This window comes from Myotis daubentonii, chromosome 16 (assembly GCF_963259705.1).
Source record: "Myotis daubentonii chromosome 16, mMyoDau2.1, whole genome shotgun sequence".
In the NCBI taxonomy this organism is placed as follows: Eukaryota; Metazoa; Chordata; class Mammalia; order Chiroptera; family Vespertilionidae; genus Myotis; species Myotis daubentonii.
In genome coordinates, this window is record NC_081855.1 from 53,144,219 (window position 1) to 53,161,023 (window position 16,805).

General features: G+C 60.0%; 1 protein-coding gene across 3 annotated transcripts in view; it reads right to left on the reverse strand.

Annotated features, from left to right (window-relative positions):
- The window catches only part of SDK2 (sidekick cell adhesion molecule 2), a 201,357-nt gene that overhangs the window by 113,148 nt on the left and 71,404 nt on the right, over window positions 1–16,805 (reverse strand). For all 3 annotated transcript variants that reach the window (XM_059671072.1, XM_059671071.1, XM_059671070.1), the window contains exon 2: window positions 1,741–1,900. In XM_059671072.1, the coding sequence (XP_059527055.1) occupies window positions 1,741–1,900 (160 nt within the window). The remainder of the gene's footprint in view (window positions 1–1,740; window positions 1,901–16,805) is intronic.

Sequence of the window (16,805 nt, forward strand, 5' to 3'; positions counted from 1 at the left end):
GGTGGTAAAGAGCTCCAGCTCAGGGGTTCAGACGACTGCTAGTCAAAGCCCAGCTCAACAGTCTGACCGTGGGGACATTGCTTAAGCTCTCGAAGCCTCGGTGTGCTCATCTGCAGAATGGGGAACCCGGGACTGCTCGCAGGGGTAAAGGACATGATCACAGAGTGCACATCATAACCTCTGCCATGTAAGTTCTGCTTCGCTGCCAATGATCAGGATTATCATCGTGACCATCCTACTGTTCCCAAAGGAAGCCCCTTCCGTGGCTGGGACGTCTGACCCGTACACTGAGCTGGAACCGGCTTCCTTGCAGTGCCCGCCCTCGGGTCCTTACAGTTCCCAGGCACCAAAAGAGTAGCTGGGAACCACTTCCCTCCTAGATCCTGCCTCCAGCTCTCGGCCGGTGGCAGTCAAGGGCGGGCTGGGAGGCTCCAGGCACCACTGACACCCATGGTGTGCCACCTGTGTGCCATTCAGGTATGCCCAACACTCGAGAGGGGGCAGGGGCTCCTCACAGGGGCTGCTACACTGCCCCGTGCTGCCAGACTGTGGGTCCCCAACCAAAAACCCTGGCAGGGGCTGCTCAGAGAGGGTTCCCAAGTCTCCTCGTGGGCACCCTGGAGACCGGAGGCCCCCAGTGGCCAGCAATGGGGGCCTCCTGCTTCCTGGTCCCCCTCTCACCACCCAGAGGGGAAGGTGGCCCTCCTGCTCCCTCCTTTCCCAAAGTGGCCACACCCAGGGGCCATGCAGGCCAGGGTGGGGGCAGAGGACCCTGGAAGTCGCCCCGGGCCCTGGGCTCCCTCTGTGTGAAGAAAAGGAGAGTTCTCCGGAAAGGACAGCTCCTCAAGCAATTAACCCCTCCTCTCATTTGCATTCCTGTCCCCGGCGGCGGCAGATTTGTATCAACATCCCCAGGGCAAGGCAATCTTGTTTCCTCAACAAAACCAATTACACACATCAGGCCAGGGATTAATCGAAAAGCCCCAGCGATGGGAGCCAACAGGAGGGGAGGAGAGGAAGACGGAGAGAGCGCCCGCCCGGGAAGGGCTGCAGGCCAGCTGGGCTGGGGGTAGCTGCCTCCAGGACCCCTTCTACTGGTAGCCACAAACCCTCGTCTGAGACCCTGCTCTCTCTCCATCCTCTCCTTCGTCCCCACTTGGCAGCGTCCTGGCAGGGGAGGGCCAGCCCAGCCCAGGGCTCAGGGTGAGGCCACAAGAAGGGAGTGGAGACAACCTGAAGACCCTGGGCAAGCCACCTCCCTGCGCCCCCTCAACAGGTCCCCCAAATAGCTGTGCTCTTATTGACCCAGGTTGCCTCAGGCCGCACCCCTCTATGGAACCCAGGCCCCACCTCTGGTTCCCCAGATAGGTTCTTCTCCGTGGGGAGGAGAGAGAGGGCTCAGCTCACAGCCAGGGCAACAGCCCGCTGCTGGTAGAGAGCACCCCTACCCCCACCACCCCCATCCCCGCCTCTGCCCACCCACTGCTGCATGGGCCACCCGTCCGGGCAGCACCCTGGCCCACCTCCCAGCCACCCTCTGTGGGCTCAGAAGGGCATGGTTTTCTCACCCCTGGGCAGGGCCATCTTTGGCCCCCAATTCTGACAGCCCAGCCTCCCAGTTGCACTGGATCAGGAGTCCCCGCCCCCAAACTGCCCAGGCCCCCAACCTGGCACCCTTTCGGGGCATGGCAGGCCCCTGGCAGCGGGAGGAAGGGAAGGGAGGTAGGGGCGGGCGCTTGCCTGTACTCCAGGGAGAACTTGGTCAGCTCCCGGCTGTTGTGCAGCCACTTGAACTCCAGCGGCCAGCTGCCCTCGGCCATGCAGGTGAGCACCAGGCGGTTCCCCTCCAGGTGCACCTGCGTCCGCACCGGCTCCGTCTTGAAATAGGGGGCCACGTCATCTGCGGGGGACAGAGAACAAAGCCACGTGATCGCTTGCTCACCTTGATTCTGTGGCGCGTTTAGAGCCCTAACACCCCTCGGCGGGAGGAGCAGGTGCAGCCAGGGAACTTGCCCGGCGGATTGTGGCTGGGAAGGACTTGAACTTGGGCCAGTCTGACTTCAGGGGAATCCAGGGTCGGGCCCACTCGGGGGACCCCGTCCACGGCCAGGCTGCTCGATCCTCCCATCCCGGACCCTGCGCCCGCCTGCCCCGACCTCCGCGTTCCTTTCCCAGGTCAGCTCCCTGGATAGAGGAAGCGCTGCCGCCCGGGCTGCGGGTGTGGGCCTGGGGACTGCTACGCCTCTCTGCAGTCACGCTCACCTCCCGACCTGACTCGGTCAGCCCGGCCACGCATGCGCCCCCCACGGCTCCCCTCAAAGAACACAGCGCACTCCAGGTCCCGACCGCCAGGGGACCACTGAGGCCTTCCTGCCCTCCTGGCCAGTGGGATGGAGGGGCAGTGACATAGGCAAGGGGTTGACAAAAGGACAGGGAGAGATGGGGGGCGGGGGAGGGCCTCCATGCCCATCACTGAGCCCGCCTGCCCTTTGGGGATGGGGAGGGGTCGAGGGAGAAGCCAACATCTGGACCAACAAGGACAAAAGCGCCCGCTAGGTTCTGGGCTGTTCGAGATGCTTTAACGATGCTCATGTACTCCGCACGCAACCCCATAACCAGGCAGGGTCATAACCCTCCTCTCAGACACGGGTTAGAAACCTGCGCAGGTGCAGGCGAGCCAGACCGAGCCCAGCACCTTCCCCGTCACTCAGAGCCAGACAGGAAGCTGCTGGCAGGGCGGGCCTTGGGCGTCCCATCCTTCAGGCCAACAGTGGATGGTCCCAGCACCCACACCCTGCCTGCGCTCACCCTCCCATCATCTGCTGGGCGTGGACAGTACATATTCACTTTTCTGAGTCTCAGTTTCTCCGTCACCAGGCACCAGGAGAGAAACAGGCACCTGGAGGTCGTAAGGATGAAAGGAAATAATATCTGTGAAAATGCTGGAGTAGATGCTCTGCAAATGTTCACTTCTTTCCTCAAAACAAACGTGTGAGGTCCCTGTCAGGGAGGGGCTGCCATGCAGTGCCGGCTGGTGCCCCAGGCATGCCCTGGCCTGGAACGGACTCTTCTCGGTGAGCTCAGAGGGTAGAAACCATAAGACGCTTTTTTTTTTTTTTGCCTAAGAAATGGACTCAAGCAAAGGAAGACAGTGGCAGGGAGCAGGTGACTCAAAGGCTGGAGGGAGTAGAGCGACGTGCCGCTGGGAGAGGCTGGTCAGCCCGCTGGGCGTGGAGAAGCTGGGCCCCTCCGCATGGCAGGCTGACCCGTGGGAGCATCAGTGAGGCCCGGAGCCCTGGACCCCAAGTCCATCTTCCCACCCTCAGAGCCAACCAGCATCAGCGCCCATGGTCAGCAAGCCCAGGATTTGTGTCAAGGCCTCACTCTGGACTCAAGTGAAACCATCAAGCATGTTTGGGGCCCAGGCTGCTTAGCACCCCCACCCCAAGCCCAAGGCCTCAAGCTTATGAGTGTGTAGCTTGCGAGGGTTTGGGGGCGTCTCCCTTGAGCCCCATCCGTGCTGCGGACCCTCCCTGTGGGGGCCACGGGAGGCAGACCGGGAGGACCGAAGGCGGCTGGAGGAAAGTGCAGACCCGCCAGGAGGCCACCTGGACCACGGTCTCCGCGTGACCGCTGATGCTTCAGCCTCGGCTTGATTGGACGCCGCTTACGCGCACATCTCTCCGTCACTCTAACAACCGTCATGTCAGCACATTGCTTTGCAAGCCGTTGGAAAGGTGCGTGTACTCAGGGCAGTGGCAGCACCCCCTGGTCCCTGGCTTCTGGGGTCCCAGCCCACCTCTGTGGAGAGGCAGACAGGCATGCATTTGCCCAGAAACACACACACACACACACACACACACATGCACGCACACGCACACATACGCACACACGCGCACATACACGCACACACACACGCACATACACGCACACGATTCTCTGCCCGCCTGCCTGCAGTGGAAGCCTCCAGCTCTGCTCTGCTCTCCGTTTAACAAATGGGCACATTCTCACTTCAAAGGCTCATTCATATTCTCCAGCAGCTTTCAAGAGCCCTTGGAATCGCGTTTTTAAAAACCCTCTGTTAGTTCCTGTCATCACTCGTTTGTTTTAAAACAATAACATTCCCAGCCCCAGAGTGATTCAGACCCTTGGATGTGGGGCTGACTCAGACCCAGCACAGCCGGGGTGTGCGTGTGAGTGTGTGTGTGTGTGTGTGTGGGGGGTATGTGCTTGCACGCACACAAGCACACCCGCGCTCGGCACCCAGACCCCCTGGCCTCTGTCAACCGCTTGCTGAGCAATTTGCTCCCAGCTCGCATTTGCCAGTTCGCTCCTCTGGCTCTCCCAGGGGTGCCAGCCTGCAGCCGAATGGCTTTTGCTTGGGCGGGTTGATTCCAGTGGCTGCAGAGACGATGAGGCGGGGGAAGAGGGAGAGGAGTGTGGTTAGGCCTTCCTGAGACCCTGCGGGGCGCGCAGCTTCCCTCATCCCGCGTTATCCTCACAAGGTGGCCTGGGAGAGGCGGAGGCTCCTCTCCCCACCCCCCGCCTCCCCGCAGGGCCCCCTGCCATCAGGGTGCAGGGACGGGAGAGAGGCCCTACACAGGAATGAGAGCCCTGGTGGGGAGTCAGGCAGCTGGTTTCCCTTGATGGGCCCCCTTGCCCCAAAGCAGGAGACGGCAGGGGGACTGGGAGGGTGTGTGTGGCAGGGGAGACACTGATGGTAAGAGCACACGGGTAGGCATAGCGGTGTGTGCACGTGTGTGTCCACGTGCGTGTCTGTGTGCATCTGTGTATGCATGTGGGCGTGTTTGCATCTGTGTGCACCGGTGTGTGCCATCTAGCATTTATTTTGAGGTAAAGTGTGAGGAAGAGATTCAACTTCTCTTCTGCATCTGTGACTGCTGTATAGCTACGTCTGTGTGTATGCCTGTGTGCCTGTATATGTATGTCTGTGTGTATGTTTGGGCATGTGTGTGTGTGTGTTTACGGGCAGGAACAGATTTCTGCGCCAGGAATGCACAGGTGGGTAGCACAGATTGTTGACCTTGGACACGTTTCTTAACCTTTTTGCACCTCAGTTCCCTTAGTTGTAAACTGCTGTGAGGAGTAAGCAATTGACAAAGTGCACAGAGAGGTGCCTGGCACCGGTGGCCACTGTTACTACCGGTCGGATATGCCGACGGACAGACTGCCCCTGAGAGGGGCTCGGACCCTGTTGGCGGGTCCAGCTCCTCTCCGCCTGAGTCCTGGGTTATGCAGTGTAGACCTGTGCAGGGGCTCACAGCCGCCCTCCTCGCCGCCACCGCAGTGGGAAGGGGTCCCCGAGGATGGAGGAGGATCGTGGGTGGAAAGAATCAACGCGCCGCAGCTCTCATTCTCTTCCACGTGTCCTCACTCTGGAAACACACACAGGCTGGACTTTCTTTCAACTAGACCAGTGGTTGGCAAACTGCGGCTCGCGAGCCACATGCGGCTCTTTGGCCCCTTGAGTGTGGCTCTTCCTAAGCCTTAGGAGTACCCTCATTAAGTTAATAACAATGTACCTACCTATATAATTTCAGTTTACAAAATTTGGCTCTCAAAAGAAATTTCAATCGCTGTACTGTTGATATTTGGCTCTGTTGACTGATGAGTTTGCCGACCACTGAACTAGACAAAGCGATTCTAAAGTTCACATTAGAAAAAAAAAAAAGCAAACCGAAAGGAACAGCCAAGAAAACTCTGAAAAAGAATGGTAAGCAGGGGGCCCCAGTACAGATACAGAACCATATTCTAAAGCTGCAATAATTAAAACAGTGTGTTCGTGTACAAGTAGACGGAGGAAGCAACAGACTGAAAAGTCTAGAAACAGACTCCCGTCCATATGGCGTGATCTCCTAGATGAGTGTAGGATTTCAAGTCCGCGGGGGGAAGTTCGATCATTCAACAAATGGCCCTGGAACAGCTAAAGAGCCATTTGGGAGGGAAAAAAAAAACGTTGCATCTCTTCCTCACATTTCACCTCAAAATAAACGCTAGATGGATCAATGTTTTAAACATGAAAAATAAATTCTAAAAGAACTAGAAAAAAAATCACAGGGGCTTAAAAATACATAATCTTGGCAAAGCGAAGGATTCGCCAAGCACTTTCTAAGTACTACACAAACTCCAGAAAGTCGTAAAAACAGATTGATGCCTTCAACTACATAAAAATTGTGCATGGGGTGGGGGGGGGGGGGGAAGAAGACCCATAAACAAAAAGAAGCGACACAATGACAAAGTGGGGGGAAATATTTGCAACTTTTATCATGGACAAAGAGCTCGTTTTCCTGGCATAAAAAAATAGGCCCATAAATCAATAAGAAAGAGATAAACACACCAACAGAAAAATGGGCAAAGGATATGAACAGTTCCCAGAAAGGAATTACAAATAACTCCGAAACGTACAGGGAGGCTGAGCCTCCCAATAAGCCAAAGGCAGACGGAAACCCACCGAAGACACCTGCTTTCCCCACCGCTTTCGCCAGGACCCGAAAGCGTGATAACACCCCGGCTGGCCCGCCCCTGGAGGCCTGGGCGGGCTCCCACACAGCTCGGGGTGGGGGGGGGACGCTCACTGGGTACCACATCCATAGGGACAATTTGGCAATTGCACCCCTCCCCCAACCCGCCCAGCCTGCAAGGAATTCACCTTCCTCAGAGGCACCCCTGCAAGCGTTTCACGGGCGCTCTCCGCTCTGCAGCAGCAGGAGTGAGAAGCCACCCGCATGCCCGTCAGGGCGGCGCTGGTTAGAGAAATGGCTGCACCTCCCGACAACAGAATCCGCCAGCGTGGACTCAGGAACCCTTTTTGAGAACCACTGTTAAGCGAAGAAAAGCGAGGTGCCGCACGGGGTGCGTGATCGGCTGCCGCTTGTGCACAAGTGCTTTTTGCTTCAAGCACAAAAATATATTTGCTTGGAGAGCATCGACTTTTTTCCTGGGGGGTTTACGTTATGCTTTAAGGAGAACGGGGTGGCTCAGGGCTGGGGGTGGGGACAGGGCTGGGAGTGGGGACTCACATTCACTCTACACCTTTTGTAACTTTCATGCTGTGCCCCACAGGCATAAGGGGAACGCTTATGCATCGTCAGAGCGATGCATACATGTGCATACACGTATGTGAGTGTGCAGGGTGAGCAGTCAGTCACGGGGCAGCCCTGCTGGCGACAGGAAGGGCAGGCCTTCTGGGTGTGTGGGGCACAGGGGTGTGGCGTGGCGGGGCTGGGGGTCTCTGACCACCGGAGCCTGAGCCCCTCTGAAGGAAGAGCGGCTCTGGAGGCAGACGAGAGGCCTCAGTCGGGGCCTCCTTCTCATTTCCCACAGCGGCTCAGGGCCCTGCCTGCCTTTCCCTTGATAGCCCCAATAAATACCCACTGCCACCCTTCCCTCCGGCTCTAGGCTACGTGGCCCCACAGAGAAGCTGATCTCAACACCCACCCTCCCCTCCCTGAGCCCCCAGCACAACAATGCCACCTTTCTCTGGAGCCCCCCCCCCAACTCTCCCAGCCAGCCCAGGCCTGGGACTCCTCCCCGCCACCACCTGGGAGTGCCAGCCAGGGTGAAGACCTCCGGACGCCACCTAATTGCCCTAAAGATGTCCACTGCCCTCCGGGGCCGGCTTCCAGGGGCACTAGGCCCGGACAACAGCCCTTCCCAGCTCTGAAGCTCCTCAAAGCCTCTCTGTTAGCAGCTTCCTCCTGGCTCACTGTGGCTGCTCAGTCATTGGGACTTGCCTGGACGCGTGGGATTTTCTCTCCCGCCCCCCCCCCCCCCGGGACTACCACGACCTATCTGGTCACTGCTGGGAAGCCTGGGCTCCTGGAGCTGCCCCCTGCCCTGGTCCCTCCTGGATCTGCCTCCTATCCTGGTCCCTCCTGGAGCTGCCTCCTACCCTCGTCCCTCCAGGAGCTGCCCCCTGCCCTGGTCCCTCCTGGATCTGCCTCCTACCCTGGTCCCTCCTGGAGCTGCCTCCTACCCTGGTCCCTCTTGGAGCTGCCCCCTACCCTGGTCCCCCCTGGAGCTGCCCCCTACCTGGTCCCCCCTGGAGCTGCCTCCAACCTGGTCCCTCCTGGAGCTGCCTCCAACCCGGTCCCCCCCGGAGCTGGCTGGCCTCAGACCTGAGCAGGTGGGGCCCAGGTCAGAGGGAACAGGTCTCAGGGCAGCTTCCAATGCCAGGGCCCCAGAACAGATCGGGGGGTGAGGGTGACGGGTGGGCTGGCTGGGGACGAGTCCTGACCATCAGCTGAACATCCCGGGAGAGACCAGTCCACCTGGGGTGGGGGTTTCCGAGGGATGGGATCGTGGGTGCAGGACGAGAAGCGCGGGAGTGAAGGAGGATGGGCGGTGTGGAGGTGAGCAGCTGCGGGGTCAGGGGCCAGCAAAGGGGAGGCCGAGCTGGGCCCCATCCCACAGCCCTGTTCTCCACGGACGCCTCCAGGAGCCACCCTTTCCCAGGGGTCTGGCTGGAAGGTCCCGGTGGGAGAGAGAGAAGCGGGGTTTAAATCCCAGTTCCTATGCCCACTCACGTTTGACCTTGAGCAGAGTAACCAATAGCTTCCACCCCCCCGCCCCAGAGGCCGCTGGGAGGACCAAGTGAGCTAAGGGATGTCAAGTTCGGAGCTCCGTGCTTGGCACCCACTGGGTGCTGCTCCCGCCATGAGACCTTTGGAGGTGATCGCGTGGGGAAGCGGCGGGGAGATGGGGCAGGGTGTGTGATGACTGGTTTCCTGCATCTCGGAGCCACCCCGTGTGGAGCTCAGTGTCCTGAGTGTCCCAACACTAAGCCTTCAAGCTCAGCTCCCTCACGGCCACTCCACTCCACGCTGGCTCAGGAACAAGTCCTGCCAACGACGGCCTGTCAGGACTTCAGCGAACGCTCAGGGCCGGGGTAGAGACAGCAGGAGGCTTTGTACAGCGTCAGCATTCCTGCCCGTCTCTGTTCCACCTCAGTCCAGCTCGGGGAGACCTATGCATGGCAGGGGCTTGGGGAGAGAGCCCTGTGGGCCCTGTCCCAGCCCCCACCCTCCGGAGGAAATGTGCTGGGAGCACGCACAGAGCGGATGCCAGCAGGCACCTTTGGGTCTGATAAGGACCACAGGGCCCAGGGCTGGTCCCCTCTCCTTTCCAGCCCCCGACCTGGCCAAGCCCCACGGAGCCAGGGCATGGCAGCCCCTTGCCCTTCAGTCCTCAGCGCCTGCCTCCTGCCTCCTCTCTGCGCCCACAAATGAGATGCTAATTTATGCTCCTTCCCTGTCTCCCGGCAGATGCCTGGCCCTGCTCAGCCCGGGTGCTGCCTGCATGCCAAGTGCTTCATTAGCCAAGAAGGAAGGCTCTCGCCCTCCTTAATCTGATCATCGCCAGTGACCTTCAGGAGCCGGGCACCTCTGACGTCGGGGGCCTGGGAGGGGGCGGCAATCAATTATGCTGCGGCCTCCGCAGCTGCCGCCGAATGGATTTCTCACTCAGAAAAGCGTGTTCAAAGAGCATCTAAATGGAACAGATCATCAATTTGTTTGAATACACATCTAATCTGATTAGGGGGGCTCAGCCAGCAGGGCAGCCAGCACAGCCGAGCCCCGACACGGCCCCGGGGAATGGTGAGTGGGGAGGAGGGGCCCAGCCTAGGGAAGGTGGGGTGTGGGACCCAAGCCCACCACCCAGGCTACTCAGCCCATTGTACGTCCAGCCAAAGAGTCACAGAACAGAACGAAGCTGGCAGAGACCACGGGTCTAGGATGATGCCTCCTGGGTTTCTCCTGCCTCAGCTCTGGACGCAGAGTCTGAGGCAAAGAAGATGCTCAGAAATGAATGAACGAGCGAATGAATGAATGGATGACGGTGAGGTCCAATGTAAAAGCTAAGGGGTGACAATGAAGTCCACTCCCGGGCAAGACTGTGGATGCCTGGACTGGGTTGAATCGTGTCCCCTCGCCCGCCATTCATGCCCTTCCTGGAACCTCGGAATGAGACTCTATTGGGAAACAGGGTCACTGTAGATGCAAATAGTTCAGATGAGGTCATCTGGGAGTAGGAGGCCCTGTGTGGCTGGTGTCTTTATAGAAGGAGGGGAGACACAGGAACAGAAACACAGAGACGGCCACGTGACAATGGGGGCAGAGACTGGAGTGGTGCAGCCACAGGCCAAGGAACACCCACAAAGGTGGACAAATGACCTTGGCCAGGTCGCTTCCCTCTTGGGGGCTGACATTCCCAGGGACTCTCGACGTCTCCTTCCAGCTCTGATGCTGCAAGATCTGAGAGGTGGTGTGGGCAGGGCCCTGGAAGGGGGCCGCCCGGGTTCAAATCCAGGCTCAGCCCCTCACCAGTTAGGGGGCCCCAGGCACCCCTGTAACCTCTCCACGTCTCAGCCTCCTCAGCTGAGAAATGGGAGAGCAGGGCCCAGGGAGAGGAGTGAGTGCGGGGACCAGCGCCGGCACGAGGAGCCCATGCGAGGAAGCTGTCTTACCCCCCGTCCTCTGCAAGCCCGTCTCCCAGCCAGGGCCTCAGGCCTGGGCCTCACAGGTAAGGAAAGCCACCACACCAGCCTCACGTGGAACGATGGTCCTCGTTACCCAGGGGGTTGTTTTGCTACTAACGGAGTGAGGGAGCCCTTTCTCGCATTTCCGACGGAGGGTTCGGAGATAGAACCTATGCCACTGATTAGAGTGTTTTTGCCTAACGGCGGCTGTTGTCGCTTTAGTGTATTCAGAGTCACCCGAGTTGTAAAAACAGCGATGAGAACGGTTTCACTGCCTCCTGGAATTCCTCCCAGGGAGCTCCATGACGCTGTGTGGGTGTCACTCGCCTTCTCCTCGGTGACCCCACGGTGGGACATGTGCTTGGATTCTCCTGTTTCCAGCTGGGCCCGGAGGCCCCTGACCAGCGTGGGGGCTCAGCTGCCTCGCCAGGCCTGGTCCCACCTGCTGTCCGACATCCTTCCAGGTGATTCTCTAAAGACCCCTCGGCAGGTGAGCTCCTGCATCGCTGGGTGCCACTACCAGCTCTGGTACCAGAGAAGCACCCGCCTCCCACAAGCCCAGAGATGCTGAGAGAAGGGACGGCCAGGCCCACGGCTGCTTCCAGGAACCCACACTGGGCGTCTCTAGTGTCCCCCATGGCCAATGGCGACATGGTGAGTGGAGCACTGGACATAGAGTCTGAGGCAGAGAAGATGCTCAGAAATGAAGGAACGGATGAATGAATGAATGAATGAATGACGGTGGGGTCCAATGTGAAAGCTACGGGGTGACAATAAGTCCACTCCCGGGCGAGACTGCCTGATGCCTGTACTGGGTGGAATGCATCCCTGTTACCCCATTTCCTATTACGCATCCGAGGGAGCTGAGCTGGACAGCGGGCCTGTGCGGGGGTCCGCGCTCGGCCTCATCACGCCCCCCACAAGGAAACCTCCCCCCCACTGCAGTGGCTTCCCCCGAATCCCGCCCCCCCACCCCCTTCCCAGGCACCAGGGCGGGCTGCTCACTCAGCCCGGGAGAAGGGAAGAGAAAGCTGTCTGTGAAGGCACAGTGCCTTCCAAGCCCCCTGCGTTTTCTCATTTCATGCTCCCGGCCACCTTGGGGGAGAGTCCCTGTGATGACTGCCCTTTGTTTCTCTCTCCTGAAGCTCAGAGGGCAGAGGCGCGGGGTCGCCCTGGAGGCAGAGCTGGGTTTCGAACCTGGGGCTGCCTGCCTCCCTGCGGGGCCTCTGATCCCCTCGGGTCGGCTGTGTTTGGATCCCAGGGGAGGCATCCGGGTGGGCCTGGGTGGGAGGGGAAAGCCAAGGCCCCACCTGCCCGTGGAGGCTGAGAGCTGGAGCCGCCACGAAGAGGAACACGCGTTCAGGGCGGGTGACCCGGTGCGCCGGCGCTTTGCGGCGGGTAACAAACACTGCGGAGCAGAAAATTGGAGTTCAATTTGCCGTCCAGCCGCACAGCGCTCAGCCCATTCCGTCCCCGGCAGGCACCTCTGCGTTTCATCATAAATAATAACACCACGCGGCCGACGGCCCTTCCCCTTCGGCGGCGACAGGCCCCGAGCCATTTACAAGCTGGTTATACACGGAGGCCCGCACACGCCCGCTGGCTGCACGCGCGGCCCCTCCCCAGCCGCTCGCAGGGGAACACGTGCCACCCTCTTTTCCTGTGTCACACCCCACCCCCAGGGCTGTGCCCAACCTGAAGGGAAACAGGCCCTGGTCCCCGCGGACACCGGGCTCAGCCTGTGCCCGGGCCGCTGTCCTGGCCTTTCCTGGAATTTATCCTCTGTCAGAGAAGGCCCACCAGGGACAAGCCCTTTGACCGTTTCTGACCAAGCGCAGTCGCCGGTCTCTGGCTCCTCCTGTTAGAAGGGCTTCCGGGTCTCTCTCATAGGCAGGTGCCCCTGTCTCCACAGGAACCCGCTTCTCTTCTCCCCGGAGGATGTGGGCACAGTAGTAACCGGGACCCCTTACGTCAACCCCCACTTCACAGGTGAGGGGTAGCCACTCGCCTAGGGGCTCCACGTGGGCTGCCGGGCCTGGCAGCGGATACTGGGGGGCCTGAGAGAGGCCGAGACCCAGGGAAATTCATCGCATGATGATGCTCCAACCAACCGAACCACCCAATCAGGGCTCAGCTTTAGTCCCCAGTTGGTGGTACGTGGCTCCGCAGCCCTGGGAAACGCACCGAGCCCCTCACCAAAGCCCCGCGAGAAGGCCAGCCCACACTGAGCAAAGACCGTTCCTCCTCCACGAAGGGTTCACAGCCGCCCCCCCAGGAGAAGCTAGAACCCCCCCTCTGGGCTCCCCGAGCCACACACACATCTACTGTCGCACCAGTAGCCCCTGTGCGACCCCCCGACTTCTAATGCCCCATGGACTCTAAGCTGTCGGAGGACCCGGGTCTCTCCTGGGCACAGCCCTCCCGTCTCCCGCCTGGAGCAGGAGCAAGTGCTGAACGAAGGCCCCAGTTAAAGGACGCCCCTTGTTTCCAGGAGGCTCTGTGACAATCCCTAACCTGTCCCCGGCCGATCACTTCCCATTTCCCTGTCACTTCCTCACCGTGCCCTCCCTGGCCCCAGGGCGACATGTGCCAGCCTCTATGCAGCCAGCGGGGCCCCAGGCAGCTAATGGGGACTGACAACTTCCCCGAGGCCGGGAGCACAGGGCGGCAGGATTGGCAGGTTGGCAGGAGGCACCGGTGTGACGGATGGCCCTGCAAGGCCATTTCCAATTCATTCCCCAGAAGCCAAGCCTTTCTGGGAAGCAGAGCAGCGTGGCCCCTCCGCCACCCACTCCTGCACGTGCGCACACCCCCTTCTCTCTCCGTGGTCTCCTCCTTCCCAGAACCCAGGTCCCTGCCCCTCCCGGTGCCCGGGGCATGGCGGTGGACAGGATGTGTAACTTCCACAGGCTCGAGAAGTGGGTGACACGCTCCCGGTGCTCCTCCTTTGCCTACACGGGCACCCCCATCCAGAGGCAGTGATCTGGGAGTCGCACACTTACCGTCCCCTCCTCCCTGGCCCACTCCCCTGGACCCCCAACCAGGATCCCACAACCCCAGGGCACGGCCTCTGTCCATGGTTCTAGGGCCAGGCATCTCGGTGGGAATCCCCGAGCCCAGGTAGGTACGACTGTCCCATTGTACAGATAGAAAAACTGGGGCTCCAAGTCCTGAAGTGACTGAGCCCAGAGTAGACGCTGAGATTTGATTACAGGGCTGTCTATCTCCAAAGTCCACATGTAACGTGTGAAGTGACTCAGAACGACCAAGAGCCATCTCTGCCACTCTGTCCTCAACCCAGAGCCCACCTCCTGGACCTAGAGTGACCACACTATTCCCAGGGAGGTGGGCCGGCCCGGGGTCACAGGGGAAAGGTCAGGCCCAGGTCCTCAGCAGAGGCCAAACCATCACACACAGCATGTGGTTGAGCTGACAAGAGACCCAACCATTCCACAGCCAGGCTAATTCCCCAAAGCCTCAGTTTCCCTATAGGTCACAGTCAGGCTCATCTCTGCCCATCCTCCCCCAGGGCGCCCCGGGGCTAAGGGGGAGATGGCATTTGAGGCGAGGAGCCCGGGGAGTTAAGGGTCCGTCACCAGTAGTGAAACCCAGGAGGGCTCCCCTGGGGAACTCATACAAGGGCCACCCTCACAGGGCTAAGGCCAGGAGACTCCCAGGATACCTCTGCTCCCTGGCCGGCCACAGCCAGGCCTGGGCAGCCGTGGGCTGGGAGCCGTGGCCTGGCAGTAGCATGCCCGGCGTGGGAAATGGGAGTTTACAGGAAGGCTACCAGTTACTGGAAAGGACAATAAATTAATATAATAGGGCTGTTTGGCTGGTGACAAGGGATGAAACATGTGGCCCCAAAACGCCCCATGCGAGTTCGTCAAAAGGATGAATGAGAAGGCAAGATGGAGTGAGGGAAAGGGCGTGCGAGGGGCTCACGGGGATGGGTAGTGGAGGGGCAGCTGGCCTCCCGCCATCCCCGCCGCCTCTCCTCAACTCTCCGGGGGCCCCTTCCCCTCAAACCAGCACACGGCATCGGCCCTGCACGAACCCCCCTCCTGTCCTCAAACCTGCCCCTTCTCCACTTTCACTGGCTCCTCCATCCCCGTCTGCCACAAAGGCCTCCGCTTTCCCCCGAGAGTTCTGGTGCCCTGGACTCCCATCTCCCACACACGCTCTTGCATCTCATGCCTCATTCACTCATTCAAAGCTCAACCCACTATTCAGCAAAGGCCTTTCGAGCACCTACTACATGCTCCCCGGTTGCTCACAGGCTCGCAAGGGAATGGATGAGCCCCATCGGCAGTGGGGTGAACACACAACACAGCGAATTTCGCGGCTCACAGCGACCGACCGTCGGGGAAGGGGCCCCAGCAGGGTTCTGAAAGGGGAGGAGGACCTGCGCCAGGAGAACTCTCGGGCAGCAGGTGCCGTCGGTGCAAGAGCCAGGAATCCCGAGGACAGTGGCTTCTGGGAATGTTGGGCACGTCAGCTGGATGGGGACAGAGGGTGCGAGGGGGGTGGGCGGCGAGGCGGGAGACGGGGGTGGGGGCACAGTGGCCATGGGAGCACGGGATGAACGTGGACTCGAGCCCTGGCTTCCTCCATTAGGAGCGGCATGACCTTGGGCAAACCCCTTTGAGCTGGTTTCCTCATTTGAGGAGAAAGAGACTGGAACTGCAGCAAAGAATAAAGGAGAAAAGGCAGAGTCCTCTCCGAGGACAGTTCCTGGTCTTTGAATGAATGAGTGGTGAGTGTCAGGGGTCCCAGAGAATAAAGGGCTGATCATTTGTGTGAGGGAGCTTGGATGTCATTCTGAGGGTAGAGGAGAGGCACTGGATGTTATTGAGAGAGAGAGAGAGAGAGAGAGAGAGAGAGAGAGAGAGAGAGAAAGAGAGAGAGGCTGGACTGGGTCTTGTTTGAGAGCTAGGATCAGCCCAAGCTCCCTCTCCAGGCCTCCTCCCCTCCCCCAGATCTAGTCTATTTTGTTCCCTTGGAAGAGAGTCAAACACAGTTCGTGGAGAAGACAGACAACTCCGAGATGGTCCTGAATGACTCTTGAGGAGGAAGGAATGAAGGACCCCAGCACAGTCTCAAGGTCATGACTCACCAGGTCAACCTTTCCCGACCAGTGAACGCCAATTGTGGGCCAGGGCTGGCACACACAGAGGCAACGGCACGGCCCTACCCCAGGCGCTGCAAGCTGGCAGGAGAGATAGCATTCACCTGGGAAGGGATGACTAATGGTGCGAGGCGTCCCAGAGCGCAGCGAATGGCAGGCGTGGGAGCCAGGTGCCGTGGGCCCGGGGGACAGAGCAGGGCGGCCGAGGGTGGGGCGGGCAGTCAGGGAGCCTCATGGGGGGAGGGGGCACGGTGTGAGAGTCACCCGCTGTTGATGAAACTGATGGCACCAAACTGTAGGCCTCACACTGGCCATCGGCCGCAGGCTGTGTCCTCCCGTCCTCCATCCCTCTCCCACCCTCTGCTGACTCCTGGACACTGCAGAGCCGGCACCTGCAAGGCCGATGCAGACCCATCCCTCCATAGCTCATCCACTCGCACTCCGTCGCCCCTCAAGGTCTAAGCTTGGATTCCAGGTGAGAAAGAGGCTGACAGGAGTCATCCATTCACCTTTGCACCGAGGCGCACGTGCAGGTGAGGGGGCTGGAGGAGCAGGCCCCGCCCCTGCACCTTTGTCTTTCTCCGCCCCGAACACTCCCTGACTTCCACTCCCCTGGGCGGCTCCAGGGGCCTCGCTTATTATTTCCCTCCGTTTTCTCTTTCCTGCGTCCTCTTAGACAAGTGTGGCCGCTTGAGCTTCTTGTAAATGTCTGCTTAGCTTTCCGTTCAGTCACAGGGAGGAAATAGCTCCCTGTCCAAAGGAGAGCCAATTCTGGAGAGAAAGGAGCGGGTTTAGCTTGTAGCAGAAGCTCCTACAGCAGCCCCCAGGGCGCCCTGCAATGAGTGGCAAGGAGGGAGGAGCCGAGGTGTCACCGAGGGAAGACCAGCCCCCAGGGCGCCCTGCAATGAGTGGCAAGGAGGGAGGAGCCGAGGTGTCACCGAGGGAAGACGGGGCTGGGACGGGCCTGGAGACTCCACTGGGGCCGTCTCCACCGCTGCGCGCTGGGAAACTCGGATAATCCATTCCATCCCCAGCCTCAATGTTCTCATCTGGAAATGGAGGTAAAGCAACGCCAAGATGGAAAGGGGTGTGACAATTCCACGAGATGGCCTGGGGGAGGCCTAGCGTGGGGGAGAGCCAAGCTGGGTTGGCATTCCGTTGAACAGTGTCCCCCCGCCC